The 21,022-nt window shown below is 37.9% G+C and overlaps 1 protein-coding gene across 2 annotated transcripts in view; it reads left to right on the top strand.

Annotated features, from left to right (window-relative positions):
* Positions 1 to 21,022, top strand: part of ZMYM2 (zinc finger MYM-type containing 2) — a 195,208-nt gene that overhangs the window by 115,483 nt on the left and 58,703 nt on the right. For both annotated transcript variants that reach the window (XM_028136284.2, XM_054718723.1), the window contains 4 exons: positions 932 to 1,082; positions 3,816 to 3,988; positions 17,240 to 17,405; positions 18,099 to 18,133. In XM_028136284.2, coding sequence (XP_027992085.2) covers positions 932 to 1,082; positions 3,816 to 3,988; positions 17,240 to 17,405; positions 18,099 to 18,133 — 525 coding nt within the window. The remainder of the gene's footprint in view (positions 1 to 931; positions 1,083 to 3,815; positions 3,989 to 17,239; positions 17,406 to 18,098; positions 18,134 to 21,022) is intronic.

A 21,022-nucleotide genomic window follows, 5' to 3' on the forward strand; every position in this document is an offset into this window, starting at 1 on the left:
GTGCTGTGTTGCTTTTATTTATTTGGCGGGCAAGTATTGGAAGGAATTAGAAAACACCATCAAATTGAATGGGAACTGCACCTGACTCTCAGGTGATTGAGAACTCCGAGGGCCTCTTGCTTCTTGCAGTTGCAGTTTCTTTGTTGCTTTTTCTTTATAGTTACATGTCCATGATGGGGTACCTTTCCACTGATGATCGCCTTACCACTTTAGTTACTTCCTAGGTTCTTTCACTTTCCTTATCTGGGTCTTCAGGTATCTTTGCTAGTGTGAGATAATTTAGGCCTAGTCTGTCTACATCCTGGGAAACACTGCTGCCCTGGAGGTTTTAACTTGTTCCTGACTTGACTGCATACTTGAAAAATCACTGGCTCTTATGGGTTTGAGGCCAGGAGAAGTAACTAAATAATTACTGACCTTGCTCTATTCAAGGGAGCCCACTGACTCAGCCTTGAGCTTAGCAGCACAATGGGTGATGGCTCCAAATTGAATATCTTATCCACAATAGGTCTGTTACTGTTAAGCTGTGATAAGAATGGGATTGAGGCTACTTGACTATACTTAACAAAATTATTTTTGAGTGAAAAATGTCATAATTTTCATCTTTTTGTTATATCTTCCATTGTTTTCTTCCCATATCTCCAGTTCTGTTAGCAACATCAGATTGCTGTATTGCTTTGGTGATGCTTGTACTATTTCACTATAATTTTTGGTTAGTTAATGGTATTGAATTTTGTGGAGTTTTGTCTAAATATAGCAGTGAATTAGTTAAACTAGGTGTCTGTGGTCTATTAGAAATGTATCCCCAAGGAAGTTAACATTACGTAGGTAAATGATATAACTTAGTTTCTGTAAACATGGCTTGTTTATTTCTTAAACTTGTTCTCGAGATGGTTGTCCTCTGCTTACAAGGTTCCCATTGTGCATTTAGAATAAAGTACATCAATTCTGCAGCAGAACCTGCTCAGACGACTATAAGAAGCTGCATTGCATAGTTACATATTGCGAGTACTGTCAAGAGGAGAAGACTCTTCATGAAACAGTAAATTTCTCTGGCGTTAAGAGACCCTTCTGTAGTGAAGGCAAGTGTATATACAGTGTTGTTCATAACGTATTAATATTTAATATTAATTCTTTTGCCCAAATATTTTCAAACTATTAAGTGTACATGTCCAGAAGAGCTGTACAATTTTAGTGCAGCTGAACATAAAAAATTGAGTTTGCTTTTCTATTGACTTGGTTTGTAAAAAATTTGGTAACCTGTTTACCATTTCTGGGAAGTTTCTATAATAAAATCAAATCATTATTATACCATGTCATTTTTAAACATGTGAATTGTGACCTGAAAAATGACTTTCCAAGTGGACAAGAATTCTTTTTTATTGGATCCATTTTTCTGTCCAGCATACTGCTTAGCCTATAGAGGTTTTCAATATTCCGGAAAGAAAACTACCTGTGGCATTCCTATAATGGGGAAATAGTCAGGTTTTCAATTTGGGATGCCAGAGAAACACTCACTGACTTTTGTTAATAATGCATTTTGAAATTCTCTTTCCTCTCACCCTGTGCTTATTCCTTTTCCCCAAATGTCACATTCTTGCTTGAAGTTGGCTTTCACTTTCTATGGTCCCAAACACTGAACTCCCATCTTTCCTATCTGCTATCCTCATCTATTATTTTCTAGTTAGTTATTTTTTTTCTTTTCCTGGATCCACTTTTTCTAAGGATATCTATTTCTAGTTAGGGCCAAGGAAAAGATTGGAGCTTCTTTTTGTCCAGAACCACCATCTCCCTGTAATTCGCAAAAATGATTAACACAAAGGGAAAGTGGAGAAGCACCTGCTATATGTTCTCTAGGCCTTTTAGAAAACATGGAGTTACTCCTTTGTTCACATAAATACAGATCTATAAGAAAGGTGATATTGTAGACATCAAGGGAGTGGTCATTGTTCAAAAAGGAATGCCCTACATATGTTACCATGGCAAAACTACAAGAGTCTACGTCACCCAGCATATGATGGGCATTGTTGTAAGATTCTTGCCAGGAGAATTAATGTATGTATTGAGTATATTAAGCACTCTTAGGAGCTGAGATAGCTTTCTGAAATGTGTGAAGGGAAATGATCAGAAAAAGAAGGAAACCAAAGAGAAAGGTTCAACAGAAGCGTCACCCTGCTTCACCCAGAGAAGCACATTTTGTGAGAACCAATGGAAAGAAGCCTGAGCTGCTGAAACCCACTTCCTATGAAGCTATGGCATGATAGGTGTAAAAACATAAAAGACCTCTGTATTGTTTAAAAAAACACACACAGTTGGAAAATCCTAAATTCCAGCAGTAGGGATGACAGCAGTACCAAAAGATTGCCAGTTCTTTTCCGTATTATACATTTTACATAGAAGTTTGTATATGTAAGAAAGGACTGCTTATAAAAGAAAGTATCCCAGTTTTATAGGTTTATTTGGCACAGTTCATCTGGAATGAAAGGGTACTATGTTTATTGTTAAGATTACAGCTATGATTAAAAATTGAAAAGATTAATTTGGAATTAATAGAACTCTTTTTACACCTGAATTTTTGTGTAGTGACATTCTTAGTGATTCCTAAATCTGAATGTATTGGTATTAATGGCTAACATACATACCGGTGATCTTGTGCCCTTGGGATTATGTGGATTTTACTAAAATGAACAGATAAGTAGCAGCAAGTAGATAATTGGTGTTTAAGAACATAAGTTTCAATCAGAGGGATATAATCAGAGGGACTTAATCACTGTAGATGGGCAATAAAAGCTTAAAAAAAGGATTTGTGTCTTTTTCCTGTTTAATATATATATATTTTTTTGCTTTTAACTGCATCTAATTTTCTATTGGAACCTGTCAGAAATAATGAAACATACCATCTGGTATTACTATCAAAATCTTGTTAGAAAAATGAAGCAAATAAAGGTGAAATATTAAAAATATTTGTAAATATAGTTGAAAGTAACAGAAATTATAGATGAATTGCTAAATAAATTATATAAGAATAATTAATTTCCAAAAATATTATATATAAAATATTTGTAATTCAACTTCACAGTTTGGAAAGATCATTTAAAGCTAGGTTGATGATGACAGAGTTTGTGGAGGATTTCAGATAAGGAGTGGAAGGTCATTCTTATGTGGCACAGCATAAGTCAAATACAGAAGATTATTTAATCCTCAGAGAGATATAAATAAGATTGATATGTAAAAAAATAAAATAATGCATTTACATAGTAGGTAAAATAAATATTTTACTGAAGGAATGGAATAAAAAAATGTTTTCTCTTTACAAGTCAATAAACCCAGTTTTACATCTCTGAAGGTCTTTGTAGGGTGGCAGACAAATAGCCTAGAAAATTCCACTAAAATGCCCACTTACCTGAATTATATCCTTAAGTTTGCTTTTGAGTGAAAATGTTAGTCATCTTTTACTCTCAATAGTCTACACTATTTCATTTACTAAAATGCCAATTTGTGGGGAGTTTATGATACTTAAGGTTATATTTAAATAAAGCCTATAAATCACTTCTGAGACATTTCTAGATTTGAATGTCTTAGAACATTAATAATTTGAACCCACATGGTATCCAACATAATATTCCATGTCTTGTTCGAATTTTTACAGGTTGGTGTTGATCACAGGAGAGTTCATAATTTTTATCAGGAGAGAAAAAGGAGTTTATATGCGAATTTATAGAAAAATTTTAAAGCTAATTATCTATTTGCCATAAGCTCGTTCTCACTTTCAAAAGTAGTAGGTTTTTTTTAATATTAAAACTTTTATTTTTCAGGCTGCAAACTTTTGTACAAACAGGATTTTGCAAGACGTTTAGGATTGAGATGTGTTACTTGCAACTATTGCTCTCAACTGTGTAAGAAGGGAGCAACTAAAGAATTGGATGGTGTCATAAGAGATTTTTGTAGTGAGGACTGCTGTAAAAAATTTCAGGATTGGTACTACAAGGCAAGTAATTCAAAATTTTTATGACAATCATGACTTCAACCATTCTTTAAGAAAACATTGTAATTATTACCATGATAAATATGGTAACTTACTTATTTTTAAAAAATGTACACATATTTAGCTTAGCCCAGATTATACAATACATTAAAAATTTTGTCATTGTAGTTTGTTCTTTATACCAAAGTAGCATTTTTACTTGTTTTATAACTTTGGCATTACCTAAAACTAGGGTATACCTGTATTTTCAGTAGAGTAGCTTAACAAAATGGATTTCTCTAACATTTGTTGTCTTTATTTTACTAAATAGAAATATTTTCAGTGACTACTTAATAATCAGTGTTGAACATTAGCAGGTAATTGTTTTAGATACTTACAGTGTGTTTTACAACAGTTTGTTCTCTTTTGCCTTTTTAATTGTGGGTCTTTGGAGAATTTCACATTGAAAGGATACGATGAATTCTTCCTGTTTTCTTTTGCATTATACAGTAGGTCCTCGGGTTACGTCGCAGATCAGTTCCTACGGCGCCTTGTAATGCAATTTTGCCGTAAGTCGGAACCCACGTACATAAGCACCTATATCACTCATGTGGAGCACATACACAGCAGTAATATGAAGTGAAATAGTAAAAAAACAATTTAAAAGAAAAATAATTCCTGACCTTTACTTGTGGTAAATAAATGATATAAAACATGGAGCACATATGTACATACGTCGAAATGACGGAACTGTTTTTTTTTTTTTTTAATAAATAAATGGGAGATGGCGACCACGAAAAGACATACATCGAGTCCGACGTAACCCGGGGACTGCCTATAATTAAAACAGAGAAATCTATTGGTTTCTTTTCTTTTTTGGGAAGCAAAAAAAGTTTGGCAAAAGACCACACTGTTATAGATGTTGCCATTTGTTACATTTTGCTATTTATTTTAAAGGATAATTGTATCTAATATTTTTATTTTATGCAGTGTTTAATGATTAAATTTCAGTGAGGTGGTACATTTCAGAATACATAAGAATATGTTACTGAAATAACCACGGATAATTATCTTTTTTAAAAAAGTGTATTTTTATTGATTTTAGAGAGGAAAGAAGAGGGAGAGAGAGATAGAAACATTAATGATGAGAATCACTGATTGGCTGCCTTCTGCATGTCCCCTACGGGGGATCAAGCCTGAAACCTGGGCATGTCCCTGGATCAGGAATCAAACCGTGATCTCCTGGTTCTTAGGTGGACACTCAACCACTGAGCCACACCAGATGGGCTATCTGTTTATGTTTAATGTCAGTATTCTATACATTAAATACGTTTTTATTGATGTTCCTGATAAATACAAAACATTTTTGGGTAATATGCACATTATTACATATTGTACTAAATTGAGTGTTTTGTCATATGGCAGCAATTTGTAAAGCAAGTAACAATGATGATTTTTCTATAATATCAATAGGAATACAACCTTAGAAATGAAAATGGAGTTGCCCCTCCTGCTTCATCATTGGCCTCTCCAGAGGCAGCCAGTAGGATAATCAAAGAATAACTTTCTCCTTAGTGCTTTCTATTTGAATCAGACTGTTTTCCTTCACCTGTCCTGAGTCCCTTCTATTTACTGCTCCCTTCTACTCTCTGTCATCTTGAAAATGTGGTTGAGTCCCAACCAAATTACGGTTTTTTGACCTTTCTTCTTCCACCTTTTTAATATAAGAACTCAAAAATTTAGATTTTTAGTTTATTTACTAGTGTGACCCTTGTTAGTCAATCCAGCTTTTATTAGAAAAATGATTCCCTCCACCCAAATGGTGCCTCATCAAGGAATCTTTGAAAACTGTAACTAACCAATCAAGTTGTCAACTCACCTTTAGCCACGAGCATTTGTTGCCTATATAGAGGAACACACATTGAGTTTTCACTTTCTGTTATCTTTGTGCTTGAATTTGAGAGCTATCTAGAATATAGATAACTCTACATTTTTTATTTGTTTTAATTTAAATATTTAATATACTTTTAAAATTTCTATTACATTTCTTTCTTTGTCCCCTCTCCCCCAAACAAGACATTTTGAATGATCTGGTCTATATAATGGTTTGATTTTGGGTTAAAATAGTGGTTCATTGTATACTGTCTCTTCTAGATTGGAATAGAAAATCTATTGAAATCATGTAACCAAAAAATGCTGAGAATAAAATTGTGTCTTCTCCCAGATTATTCTTTAGAAAGAAGTAGATTTTACTTTTCCTCAAAGTAACTGTTTCCAGGCTTATTATGAAACCAGGTGGGAGCATAGTTCTTTTGTTCTCTTAAGTTTAAAACTTTTGGAGAAAAAGGATTTAGTATTGTAACTAAATAATAGCTAGGTGGTTGATATGTACTGAAGATATATCAAAATAAATAAAACTGTGTTTATTTTTTAGAAGGACGTAGATTTTACTTTTCCTCAAGTAACTGTTTCCAAGAATACTGCACAGTATTTCTAAGAGAATAATAAGCTTTTCTTAAACTTTTACTTCAAATTAAAGTTGTTTTTTTTTTTTACCCATATTTTGCTTTGTTTCACAAACTAGTAGTAAGTGGTGGCAATACTAAATTCTTCCATTTGTAGGTCCTGTAATGTTTTACCAGTGCAAGTTATGGGCTTTAATCAAATGAATAACTAACATTGTAGTAAATCACAATGTTAACTGAATGAAAATATTATTGGACTTTAAAGTTTTTTTTCTTTTTCGTCTGAACTGCTAAAAATATTGATCACCCCCACAGTACAATTATTCTTTGTTTTTGAAGTAACTTTTAGAAAGGGACTAATATTCTTGCTTTAATATTGTGCTTTTTGAGTAACTGAATAATTCCTATTAATGCTTTGCATTAACCAGTCACCTACTCTTTTATCACTTCATTTTAAAAAATGAATCACTCTATTGTATTCAGAAAGATATATTGGGGAGTCAAAGAATTTCTTTTTAAAATGACTATAAAATTCTCTATTTCATTTATGTTCATGGTTTACTTCCCCTGCCCCCTGCAAAACTCGGTTTGATTTTTATGATGGGGAACAGTGGATGTATATATATCAACCAAAAACCGAGCAGTTGAAACTGTCCAATAAATGTAAAATACGACATCAGTATAATATAGGTTGAATGACCTTTTGTTAGTTATTGAAGAAGAGATTCCTGTAGTAGCTGAGAGGTTTTGTAATTAAGAGTTTAGTTAGTATCTGCCTATTATTTAGATTGTTTGAATCTGTGACTGTCCATCCCCTTACCCCCCCAAATATCATATAGTCCCTGATTTTTCACGGTGACAGGAAAACCACTAACTAAAGAAAATAATTGTAAAAAGTATTTTAAAAAATATTTTTTTTATTGATTTCAGAGAGGAAGGGAGCAGAAGAGAGAGATAGAAACATCAATGATGAGAGGGAATCATTGATTGGCTGCCCCCTGCACACCCCCTACTGGGGACCAAGCCCACAACCCGGGCATGTGCCCTTGACCGGAATCGAACCCAGGACCCTTGAGTCCTCAGGCTGACCCTCTATACACGGAGCCAAACCGGCTAGGGCTAAAAAGTATTTTTTAAACAAGAAAGCTAAGTCATACTTTAGTTTTTGTGCTATAGAAATGTTAAGCTTTCCTAAGATTTCTTTTGTGATGGGGAGGTAGTGGTGTTTGTGTTGGTAAGGAATGATCATTAATGATGTTTTCAAATTAGCCATCCTATTTTTAGTTCAGTTCCAAACACAATACCTCTAGTGTGCATGAATGAATGTAAAAGAACAAAACAACAACAAAAAGAGGTTCACCACCGTTGAATTTTTTATTATGGCATTAAACTTGGAATTAGTATTGAGTTCTGTTATTCTTTTACCCTGAGAAAATAAACACTGAGTGGCCAGATTATTATAATCTCTGGATGCATAATAATCTGGCCACACAATGTGTGTGTGTGTGTGTGTGTGTGTGTGTGTGTGTGTGTGTGTATGTGTATGTTAGAGGCCCAGTGCATGAATTTGTGCATGGGTGGAGTCCGGCCAGCCTGGCCAGGGGGAGGGGACATGGGCACTTAGCCTGCCTGCCTGCCTACTGGTAGAACTCCTGGTCAAGGGGACAATTTGCATATTAGCCTTTTATTATATAGGATATACACTGAGTGGCCAGATTATTATGCATTCAGAGATCATAATAATCTGGCCACTCAGTGTATACCAATTTTGTTTCCCATTGCAAATTGTCATTAATCTTGTTCCTTTCATTTTCTTTGGATAGAATCACCTAAATTTGTTTTGAACCTTCTGGCAGAAAGGGACTTCAAGTGTTGCCATTATAAAATCCAACTGTCTATAATGAACAAAAGAATGAAGTGATTTAATTGTTGAGATTGTTTGGGTGGAATGTTCTTGGGCCTCTGATCTTCTAAATTATTGTGTAAATGGCAATATTCCCATATACTTACGTTGCCAGAGAACCTGATTTCTCCATCACTAGTAGGAGTAGTGTTCTTGGGGTGCTTCTGGAATGAGCACTTCTGGAGGCTCCCATGGGAGGATAGGATGGGTAAAGGCTTTATTTTCATGGAGTTACATTCCTTGGATTGTAAAGTCCCATGTCCCTTAACCCAGTCCTGAAAAAGCTGCACCTGGGGCTTTAGTAGAGCTAGAAGCAAAGCCAGTGTCCAGAGTTTCCATTCCATTGTGAAGTTGAGTCCCGCAGAGCATCAGGCTAGATTAAGTCCCATCAGTCCATTGTGTGGGTCCCACATTGTCATGAGCCACGTAGGTGAGTTTGAGCCCCACAAAGCAGGAGTCAGGCTTGAGCAGCAAGGGAGCCAAGAACTTTAAGAGGGCAAGAGAGTGAACTCTCTTTGTTTAGGAGTTTAAATAACAAATTTTCTCATCCTTGCAGTGGCTACACCTATTCTGGGCACAGACTTCATCCCATGTGTGACTGACAGATAAGCATCCTGCCACATCACCCAGACCTTACTGGGCATGTGGCTATTGTCCAGTCCCTTCCCCAGTTAACACCTGGAGAGTGTTAACTCCAGTTTCTTGGCAAAGCTATATAAAGGGCATGAACTTATTATCTAGTCTCTCCTTTACTCCTTTCCTATTAATAATAACCAGGTTATTAGCAGTATCAATTATCTCCTGAAAAAAATGAAACCTTTTGTAATCTTAAAAAGGAGAAATGTGTGAAGGAAATCACTAAGAGTCAATGAAATACTTGGAGTATTTTATACAAATGGATTTGGCTTTAAGATGTTAAATTGAGAACCTTCATCCAGCATTTTACATTAGGATTTTGTTTCTCTGGTTATTCACATTAACTCATTTTGTCTTTCCATTGTCTTTATATTTTAAAAAATTATTTTTTAAATTAAATTAATTTATTTTTAATCCTCACCTGAGGATATTTTTCCATTGCTTTTTTTGAAGTGTAAAAAATACTTATCTATATTTATTTATTGTTATTAATTTTTTTTTTATTGTTTAAAGTATTATATGTCTCCTTTTCCCCCATTGACCCCTCCCTGGCCACTCCCCCCTCCCACTCTCCAGCACAAGCCTCCACCACCCAAGTGTCTATGTCCATTGGTTATGCTAATATGCATGCATAGAAGTCCTTTGGTTGATCTTTTACATCCCCCCCTGCCTCCCTTGCCTTCCCTCTGAGGCTTGATAGTACGTTTGGTGCTTCTCTGTTTTTGGATCCATTTTTGTTCATCAGCCTATATTGTTCTCATATTCCACATATACTCGTATGATATTTCATACTCATGTGATATTTCTCTTTCTACACGGGCTTATTTCACTTATCATAATGCTCTCCAGGTCCATCCATGCTGTTGCAAATGGTAAAAGTTCCTTCTTTATTACAGCAGCGTAGTATTCCATTGTATAGATGTATCACTGCTTTTTAATCTACTCATCTGCTGATGGGCACTTAGGCTGTTTCCAAATCTTAGCTATTGTAAATTGTGCTGCTATGAACATAGGGGTGCATAAGTCCTTTCTGATGGGTGTTTCTGATTTCGTGGGATATATTCCTAGAAGTGGGATCGCAAGGTCAAATGGGAGACCCACTTTTAATTTTTTGAGGAAATGCCATTAAGTTTTCCACAGTGGCTGCACCAATCTGCATTCCCATCAGCAGTGCACGAGGGTTCCTTTTTCTTCACATCCTCACCAGCACTTGTTGTTTGTTGATTTGTTGATGATAGCCATTCTGACAGGTGTGAAATGATACCTCATTGTTGTTTTGATTTGCATCTCTGGATGATTAGTGATTTTGAGCATGTTTTCATGTGTCTATTGGCCTTCTGAATGTCCTCTTTTGAAAAGTGTCTATTTAGGTCCTTTGCCCATTTTTTTTATTGGATTGTTTATCTTCCTTTTGTTCAGTTGTATGAGTTCCCTGTAAATGTTGGAGATTAAACCCTTATCAGAGATAACATGGGCAAATACATTCTCCCATGCAGTGGGCTTTCTTATTGTTTTGTTGATGGTTTCTTTTGCTATGCAGAAGCTTTTTATTTTGATGTAGTTTCATTTGTTTATTTTCTTCTTAGTTTCCATTGTCCTAGGAGCGCTATAGGTGAAGAAATTGCTTTGGCATATGTCTGAGATTTTGCTGCCTGTGGATTCTTCTAGTATTTTTATGGTTTCCTGTCTTATGTCTAAGTCCTTTATCCATTTTGAGTTTATTTTTGTGTATGGTGTAAGTTGGTGGTCTAGTTTCATTTTTTTGCATGTATCTGAACAATTTTCCAAACACCATTTAGACTGTTTTGACTCCATTGTATGCTCTTGCCTCTTTTGTCAAATATTAACTGAGCATATTGGCTTGGGTTGATTTCTGGGTTCTCTGTTCAGTTCCATTGGTCTATATGTCTGTTCTTATGCCAGTACAAGGCAGTTTTGAGAACAGTGGCTTTGTAATATAGCTTGATATCTGGTCTTGTGACCCCTCATACTTTGTTCTTCTTTCTCAGGATTGTTACAACTATTTGTAGTCTTTTAAAATTTCATATGAATTTTTGGAGAGTTTGTTCTAGATCTGTGAAATATGCTCACCTGCGGATATTTTCCCATTGTGTGTGTTTTTTTTTTAAAGAGATAGTGGAAGAGAGGGTGAATGAAAAAGAGAAACATCGATGTATCTTACATTGATCTATCTTACATCGATCGGTAGCCTCTTGCATGCTCAAGGCTGGGGATCGAGCCTGTAACCAAGGTACATTCCCTTGACTGGAATTGAACCCAGGACCCTTCGGTCCACAGGGTGATGCTACATCCACTGAGCCAAACTGACTTGGGTTCCATTGTCTTTATAACTTGATGGATAGTCTGTTTTGAATCCGGTATCTACATTTTTAATATTTTCCTTACGCAAGTTAATTCTTCTACTTAGACCTTAGTTTCCAGGACTGTAGTAAGGATTATAGAGAGTATATAACACTAGGGGCCTGGTGCATGAAATTTGTGCACTGCGGGGGGGGGGGCGGTCCCTCAGCCCAGCCTGCCCCCTCTCACATACTGGGAGCCCTCAGGGAATGTCCTAAGCTGCAGTCTGGCCTCCCTTTGTGGGAGGCAACTGGGCTGATCAGTGGAAGGCACCAGCCCCATCACCCCACTGCTGCAGCCACTGCCAGTCACCGCAGCCACCAAGGTGTTTTCATCAACACGGACTCCAGTCCCTTCACCATGAAAAAATGACTACTTTCTTTAGGCATTTTCAAAATGTGTCTTTCATAGGATATGACATTTTTTTCTTTCTTTTTTTTTTTATCCTCACCTGAGGATATGTTTCCATTGATTTTTAGAGAATGTGGAAGAGAAAGGAAAAGACAGAGAGAAACATCAAAGTGAGAGGAACAATTTGATTGGTTGCCTCCTGCATGAGCCCTGACCTGGGCCCCAGCCAGGGAGGAGCCTGCAACCTAGGTACATTCCCTTGATCAGAATCGAACCTGGACCCTGCGGTCGGCAGGCCTAGGCATTATCCACTGACCCAAACCAGCTAGGGCAGGATATGACATTTCTTAGCTCTCCAGCAGTGGACCTTCGTTTTTTTTTTTTTTTTTTTTTTCAGGACTGTGGTGGAAAAACCCTAAATCACATTTTTGGATTCTTATACCCAAGTTACTATGAATATTACCAGTGCCATACAGGTAGCTTAGCCAATGAGCGGTCAGAAAAGGTGTTTCCTCTGTAGTTCACACCGATCGCTGATTGCCTTTGATTCCTGGCTCCGCCCCTGCCCAGGAGCCCCCTGGCTCAGGCCCTTCCCAGGTTGCTCAGGACCCACGCGGGGCCTACCTCGGAGTGACCTGGGTGCCGAGAAAGTTCCCAGTACCCAGGCTGCTGGGTGCCTATGTATGCAAATTAACTGCCATCTTTGTTGTGTTAATTTGCATACTCATTCTGATTGGCTGTGGGCGTGGTGGAGGCCTGGTCAATTTACATGTTTGTCTATTATTAGGTATGATGATGAGCTTTTATGTTTCAGGTACTCAATGACTGAGATAGCTTGCTACAACTTCACTTTTGTCATCTTGCACTGTTTAGACTCAATGAATAGAATGTTAAGCTTTCAATTCCTTCATCTTTCTTTGAAGATTATCCTATATAATAATCCTATATAATAAAGAAGTAATATGCAAATTGACCATCACTCCAACACACAAGATGGCTGCCCCCTTGTGGTCAAAGATGGCCACCACAAGATTGTTGGCAGAGGAAGGCAGTTGTGGGCATTCAGGCTAGCAGGGGAAGGCAGTTATGAGGGACTAGGCCTGAAAGAGAGGGAAGTTGGGGCGATCAGGCCTACAGGGGAGGGCAGTTGGGGGCGACCAGGCCTGCATGGCATGGCAGTTGCGGGGAGACCAGGCCTGCAGGGGAGGGCAGTTGGGGATGACCAGGCCTGCAGGGGAGGACCGTTAGTGGCAATCAGGCCGGCAGGGGAGGACAGTTAGGGGCAATCTGGCTGGCAGGCAGAAGCGGTTAGGGGCAATCAGGCAGATAGGCGAGCGGTTGGGAGCCAGCAGTCGGACTGGATTGTGGGAGGGATCACAGATTGGAGAGGGTGCAGGCTGGGCTGAGCGGGACCCCCCCCCCCCCCATGCACAAATTTCGTGCACTGGGCCTCTAGTAAAGTATAAAAAGGGTGGAAAAATAAAGTCTGGACCATTTGAATGGTTATTTTAAACAATAGTATTTGGCCCTGGCTGGGTAGCTCAGTTGGTTAGAGCATTGTTGTGGTATCCCAAAGTTGCATGTTCTATCTCCAGTCAGGGTACATATAAGAAGCAACCAATAAATGCATAAATAAGTGGAACAACAAATTGATGTGTGTATCTGTCTTTCTATCTCTCCTGCACTCTTTCTCACTCTCTCCCTCCCCACTTTCTAAAATCAATAATAATAAAAATAAGAACAGTCTTTGGCTGTTGAGAATATAATATAGGTATGTTTTTCATTATTGAGTAAAATATGACCTGGTTGATATAAAGTGCTAATGTTATTGAGATTACCACATAATATTTATTACCAGCATTATAAAATTTGAGCTCACAAGATTTTGGACAAGAGATAGGATATTGGTGTCACTTAATAGTTATAACTTATATTATAGCTCTTCATTCATTTAACATTTATTCAGCAGGTGAAATACCTCACTTGGAGGAAAAAAAGAGCCCATGTTCTAACTTCGGAGTATTTGTGTAATATAAAACCTGCTTACCAACAAAATCATTCATTGTATTCCTGACTAGTAATTTTGACATAGTATTTATTTGTGGAATTCCTGTTGAGACATAAATTGAGAAATTTCATGAGCCACAGTGTAAAACTCTAGATAATTTAGAGTAATGAGGAAAAACTACAGCCATGATTATTATGAACTACAAAATACTTAATATTTATTTTTTATAAAAAATTCCAAGTAGTTTAAATGAAAGGGTAATTAAAAATTATAGTAACTTTGTACTGTAATTAGATTGGAAATTATAAAATTTCTTAATTGTGAAAATGACTGTTAGAAATTAATCATTTTAAGCTTCTGATCCACTCATTGATTAAGATTTAAGAAAGAGTGGGAGTTTAAAAATGGTGGTGGAGTAAGTGGATGCTACACAGACATGCTTTCAGGAACCAACTGGAATTACAACTAAAATACAAAATGAAACACCCTGAATAAACAACTGAAAATTAGCTGGAGAGAACCCTGATAACCAAGGATGGAAAGAAGACACTGCACAGAGACTGGTAGAAAGGGTGGAGGTGGGAAAGGGATGGCCAGGATCTCACAGACAACAGCTGAAGTTCTGGAGAGATAGCTCAGCTGGGGCATGGGGTTTGCTACTGAGAACTCTGGGGTATAACCCCAAGCTGGGCCACCCTGCAAAGAGCACCAGAACTGAGAAAGGTGCCCACTTAACATCTAGCTGTGAAAAGCAACAGGGTTGCTGTCTTATCTGGGACAGATGGCTGGAAATGCAGGCATCCTCTTAGAGGGCACACACACAAAATTTCGTGTGCAGCCACTCACCTTGGGCTCCGGCAGAGGGCTGGTGGAGTGGACTGGAGATGTGTGGGCAGAAGGTAGGGTTGGGGCCACTGAGGTTGGGACTCAAAGGGCAGACACCCCAGTTTCCTGTGCTGGGTCATTCCCTCAAGCTGCGGAGGACATCTTTCTCGGGCAGATCTTTGCTACCTAGGCAGTTTTTGCCTGGAGGTAATACAGTTGCCCCATCCTGTGGAGTTTCTGAGTTCCATTAAGAGACTGAGAATAACAGCCTCCAGGCAGAAGCATTTTCCCCACACTGTTGGAAAACATCTCATTCCACCTGTAGATGATTCTCTGAGGCTACTCAAGATTGAATCCAATCATTCTGCAGGAAGAGGCTGCTCTCTGGAGTCTTTGAGTCTTTGCCTGATCTAATTAGTTAGAAACAGTATTTGCTACTGTCCTGCACTAGAGATTGGGAGGTATAGCAGATCTACCCAGAACATAGTCACAAACCCATACAGGCAGCCAAATGTGGAGACAAAAAAAAAAAGCCCCAAATGAAAGAAAAAGAGAATTATCCAGAAGAAGAGCTAAATGAAATGGAGATAAGAAATCAGACATAGAGTTTAAAATAATGATGGCAAAGATGCTCAACAGCTTGAGAAAAGATATAGTAACTGAAGAATGATATAGTACTAATAAAGAACACAGTGTAAGGAATACACAGTAGATTAGGGAAAGCCGAGGATTGGGCCAGTAAAGTAGACGATAGGATAGAAAAATAAAACTCAGAGAACCAAAAACAAACAAACAACAAACAACAACAACTAGAAAACAGGACAGCTTAAGGAAGCTGTGGGACCATATGAAATGTAACAATATTTGCACAATAGGTGTGCCACAAGGAGAAGAAAGTGAGCAAAGAATTGAGAACATGTTTGAAGAAATAATGACAGAAAACTTCCATAACCTGGTGAAGGAAAAAGTCACACAAATTCAGGGGGGCCACAGAGAACCCCAAGGAAGAGGAACCCAAATAGGCCCATACCTAGACACATAATTAAAATGGCAAAAATGAAAGACAGAATCTTTCATTATATGTAGCAAAGCAAATTGTTACCTATAATGGTGCTCCCAGAAGGTTTTCAGCTGATTTCTTATCAGGAATTCTGCAGGCCAAAAGAGAAAGATATGAAGTATCCAAGATAATGAAAAACAAGGATTTAAACCAAAATCACTATATCTAGCAAGGCTAGATTCAAAATAGATGGCGAAATAAAGATCTTCCAAGACCAAAAAAAAAAAGACTAAAGGAGTATCACAATAAAACCAGCACTGTAAGAAATGCTAAAGGGACTGCTATAATGAGAAGAAATACAGAGAGCTAGCAACCTAGGCATACAGAATTAAAATGGCAATAAATTAGTACATATCAATAATAACTTTACATGTTAATGTTCCAAGCAAAAGACTTAGGATAACTATAACTGGATGGATAAGAAAACATGACCCGTATATATGCTGTCTACAAGAGATCCACCTCAGAACAAAAGACTCACATAGGATGAGAGTATCAGTTTCCCTAATCCTCCTGCCTTGGAATCCTGTAACAGAAGGACCTGGAGAGTATTATGTTAAGTAAAATAAGCTAACCAGAGAAATGCAAGTATCACACGATCTCACTCATGTGGAATCTCAGGAACAAAATAAGCTGATGAACAAAATTGATCCAGAGACATAGAAGCATAGAATAGACTGTGGAATCTTAGAGGGAAGGTCCGGAGGGTGGGTAGATGGGATGTATGTGTAACCTGTGGACACAGACAGTAGGTTGGTGAAGGCCTGGGTGAGGGGGAAAGGGGGAGGTTATAGTAGGAGTCAGTGGGGGGGGAAAAAGGGGACTTATGTAATATAAAAATAAAGATTTATTATAATAAAAAAATTAACAAAAAGTGAAAATGGGAAAATGCTTGGTAAAATGGGATCACTAAAAATATAAAAATCCATGTTTATTCACCATAATAAAGTTTATTTTTTTATGTATGAATTTTAATTGGTTTTATTTTGTATATGAAATTATAGACCATTTAGGGGTGATTGTTTTCCTAGATGTAGGTCATATTAGTTGTCTTAAAATAGAATTGTTTTTTAAGTATTTAAACATTGAGTGTTTTAAAACATGAACTTAAAAGTTCTTATTAAAATTAAATCAGCGTATTTATTAAAGCTCTTCAAATTTGTTATATTAAACTCCTGAGAAACAAAAATACTTCAAGGCAACATCCATGATTTTCTTAACAGAAGAGCTTCAAAATTTACCTGGTCTTGTGCAACTTCTTTAAATTGATTTATTATCTGTTCACTAATCAGAGATTTCAATGTATTATGATTATAAGAGACTTCTGCCAGTATATTTATGTCCCTCAAAATTATTTTAAAATATTACCATATATTGTGTCAATTTGGCTTACTATTTTCACTCCTTTTGGTTATCATATCTTTGTAATTCTGGTCTTTGACTTCTGGTAAGTGTAGAAAAGGATTTTGACAATGAGGAAAATGGCTACTTTTTTTTTTCACTTTTGTGGATATTTATGATTTATATTAGTTTTTTCTTTATTAAACATTGTTTTATCACATTTGGCAATGATTACTGACAAAGTTTTAGAAATCTTTTAAAAAACATACATGACTTTTTAAACCTTGTATTTCAAATCTCTGGTACCTTCCTTTTTTTTATTAAGGCTGCAAGGTGTGACTGTTGTAAATCTCAAGGAACTCTTAAAGAGCGTGTGCAGTGGCGTGGGGAAATGAAGCATTTCTGTGACCAGCATTGCTTATTGCGCTTCTACTGCCAGCAGAATGAGCCTAACATGACGACTCAGAAAGGACCTGAAAACTTGCATTACGGTATGTCATAATTTAGAGTGCTGTGCAACTTGAAAAACCTGTACAGTAATCTTTAGTTTTACATATCTGAATTCAAAGTACATAATTATAAACGAATAGTTGATTTTGGAGATAGTTTAATAGCAACTTCCATAGTTTCTCTGTGTGGAAGTGTCCTATATGATGTGTTTCCTTTTATTTAATTCTCTTTAAAATTTTTAATGTTAGTTGAAGAGATAGCTCAGCTGGGGCTATCTCTTCAACTAACCCAACTAATAGTCTAGTTGGGTTGCAGAGAAGCTAGACAGAATTATAACAAAATTCTACAAGATTCATCCACCTATTATGTGTCACCTGAAATTTTAAATGAAACCCATTTTTAGCAAATTGTATGTACCTTAGGGTAGGTTGGGAGGAGCAACAAAAGCCCTCTAGGAGCTGTGCATTACTTAAGAGTTAAATCTCGAAGGGAATGTTACTTCCAAAGTTGTGTGTGGTTTTCTGCAGGGACAAAATGGGGAAAGAGTTAACTCCACTCATTTAGCTCTGTATTTCAGCTCTCAAATATAATATTCTTTACTGAAAATAGCTTAAAATATTTCTTTAGTAATTATTTTAAAACATTAAAATTTAATGACAAAAATAGATGTAGGAAATTCTGAAGAAAGTGATATTTGTCTCATTTAAAATTTGTTTACATTTTTTTATTTTTAGATCAGGGTTGTCAGATGTCCCGATCCAAAATGATGGTAAGTATTGCTTAAGTAAAGTGATAACTATTGGTAATTTTAATGTGAAGATATAAAAAAATAATCGGTTCAATTTAATCTGATTGTAATAATAAAAGATTCTTTACTTTACTCGGTTGGGACAGTTGAAGTATTCAAATGAATTACCTGATACTAAAACAGGTACTTTCATACATGCTAAGGAATATAAAGGTTAATAATTATGGCCCCTCCCCACCTTGTGAAGCACTCATAATAGATCCATCTTTAAGACAGTAGCAAAAGATGTTTGAAATGATTGCCTGTGTCTGTTCCTGGCAGCTGTAAGAAAGCTTCTAAACAGTTGAGTAGAAGATAGACTGGATGAAAAGGAATGATAATATGCAAAGGGCAAGCATATTTGGCAGAACAGGTTTTTTAGGTCCAAGCTTAAAGGGGAACCTGTGGTGGAATCCTGGGAAATAATGGTAAAAGGAAGGGCTGGGCCAGCTCATTAATGGCTTTGTGCATTTATTTCTGAAATAGGAATGTGAAGATCTATGTTGGAGCTAGGCCTTGTGAGTTTTTATTGATTTGAGAGAGAGAGGGAGAAAGATGTGAAAGAGAACTATCTATCGGTTGCCTCCCACACCCACCCTGACTGGGAATTGAACCCAAAACCTAGGTATGTGCCCTGACCAGAATCAAACCCACAACCTTTTGGTTTATGGGATGACCCTCCAACCAACTGAGCTCCTTGGCCAGGACTGAATTATCTGATTTTAATATCAGGAACTTTGATTTATGCTGAGGAACATAAGGTGTTCATTCCCTGTTTTGTTATCTTTGTGCAGCTTTGAGGCAACTCCCCAACCTTATTTATGAAAATTTATGCACTGGAGGTGGGGTCCCTCAGCCCAGCCTGCCCCCTCTCACAGTCTGGGAACCTTCAGGGGTGGGAGGCGACCCGGCGATCAGGGGAAGGTGACGCTCCCATCACACCTCTGCTGCTGCCACTGCCGCCAGCACAAGCCTCAGCTGGCCCTGGTTACCTGAGCCTGCGGCGGCCCTGGGTGTCTGGGCAGCCTCCATCCGAGGCTTGCCTGCGCCTAGGGCTTGCCCTGGGCCCCTGGGAAGCTGCCATGTGAGGCTTGCCTGCACCTCGGGCTCGGCCTGGGCGGCTGGGTAGCAGCCATCCGAGACTTGCCTGTGCCTTGGGCTGGCCCTGGGGGGCTGGGGGGCTGAAGGGACTGGGGGACTCCAAAGGCAGGTGCGTGGCACGGTCGGACCCACCTGGGCAAGGACCCGGCCGTGCCGCACTCCTGCTGCCTCGGCGGGGCTGAGGGGACTGGGTGCTGCCATCTGGTGTCTGTGGGTGCTGCCATCTTTGAGGGCATGACAGTCAATTAGCATATTCCCTTTTTATTAGATAGGCTTTGTGTTTTTTAAAAATACTTTTTTAAAATTTATTTGAGAGAGGTAGGGAGAGGGTGAGCAAGATGGAAACATCAATGATGAGAGAGAATCATTGATTGGCTGCCTGCTGCACACCCCTACTGGGGATTAGCCCACAACCAGGGCATGTGCCCTTAACTGGAACCTGGGAGCTTTCAGTTTGCAGGCTGCTGCTCTATCCACTAAGCTAAACCAGCTAGTGCCCCATGGCACTTTTGAGGTCACTTGCAGACTTGTGCAGAGTGATGAAAAATGTGACTTGTGTAAATGCATCCTTCGCCAGGTTGAACAAGGCGAGGCTTTACCTTCTTGTCTTTCTCATTCCATAGTATACCAGTGTCCTTTTCACAGTCTATGATTAGTGCATGTTTTTCAAATTTTCTGCTTTTTGTTGGTGATTTGGCTGTTTACAAGTTCCTCTGATTATAGCACTGAAGTGCTGACTATTGGGCCTATGTACCAAAATGCTGTGATGTGCCTTTTAGAGGAGATTCCTATGTTGTTATTTGAGCTTCAGTCAGTTAGCTGTGAGTTGAGGGTTCATGAGTCAACAATATGGTACACCCAGAGAGAGGAACAAGAAATTCATCAGTCTGTATAGGACTTTAGCATCTCTAAGTGCTAAAGTCAAGTCTATAGTATATAGTGAGTGTGTGGTGAAGCTGTGGAAGAGGTGGAGTAGTGATGACTTGTGGGTTCATGAGCTTACACCTGATTTCAGAAGCATAGTGAGCATCACTGTTGAGACTAGCTCACATGTTACCCAGGGCAGGAAGATGTTAACTTCATCCTGCCTAGTGCTCTCTTACACATTTTAAGACTATATGGAGTGAAACTGTTAAACTGGAGGCAAGGTGGGTTCTGCATATCAGGATGCTTTAGGAGAAGACCTATGTGTTGTGCAGGAAAAGAGTTATATGGGCAAGCAGGTTTTCAGCACTGGTAAGGCTGGCTGTTTTTACAAAGTCATTGACAAACGAATCTATATAATACAAGTGACTGCCAAAGCTCCTGACTTTAAATCATTCAGAGATTGTGCTATTGTGTGCTAATGCCAAGGTTAATTTTAAGCACAAACCCCTCACAGTGTACAGAGCCCACACACAGTCCATGAGCACTTCAAAGAGGAAAAGCTGAATCGTCTGCTATTAACTGGAGATAGGACCAAAAAAACTTGAAATGTTTTCTAAGATTCTACAACTGCTTTATCCTAGAAGTTGAAGACTACCTCTAAAATGAAAACCTTGCTTTCAAGGTATTCTTATTGGATAATATATTTTGCCATGAAGAACTAAAAAATGCCCATTTTTAATTTAGTTCCTTTTATGCCCCCAAACACTCTTTCTCATCCAGCTCCTTGATCAGGGCATATTGAAAGTTTTCAAGGCCCACTTCATGAGAGCTTGAAAGGAGGCTCTCAACACCAATAAGGAAAATGCTCTGTTGGTCTTCTGGAAATCACTGTATATGACATTA

The sequence above is a fragment of the Eptesicus fuscus genome, chromosome 7 (assembly GCF_027574615.1).
Source record: "Eptesicus fuscus isolate TK198812 chromosome 7, DD_ASM_mEF_20220401, whole genome shotgun sequence".
NCBI lineage: Eukaryota > Metazoa > Chordata > Mammalia > Chiroptera > Vespertilionidae > Eptesicus > Eptesicus fuscus.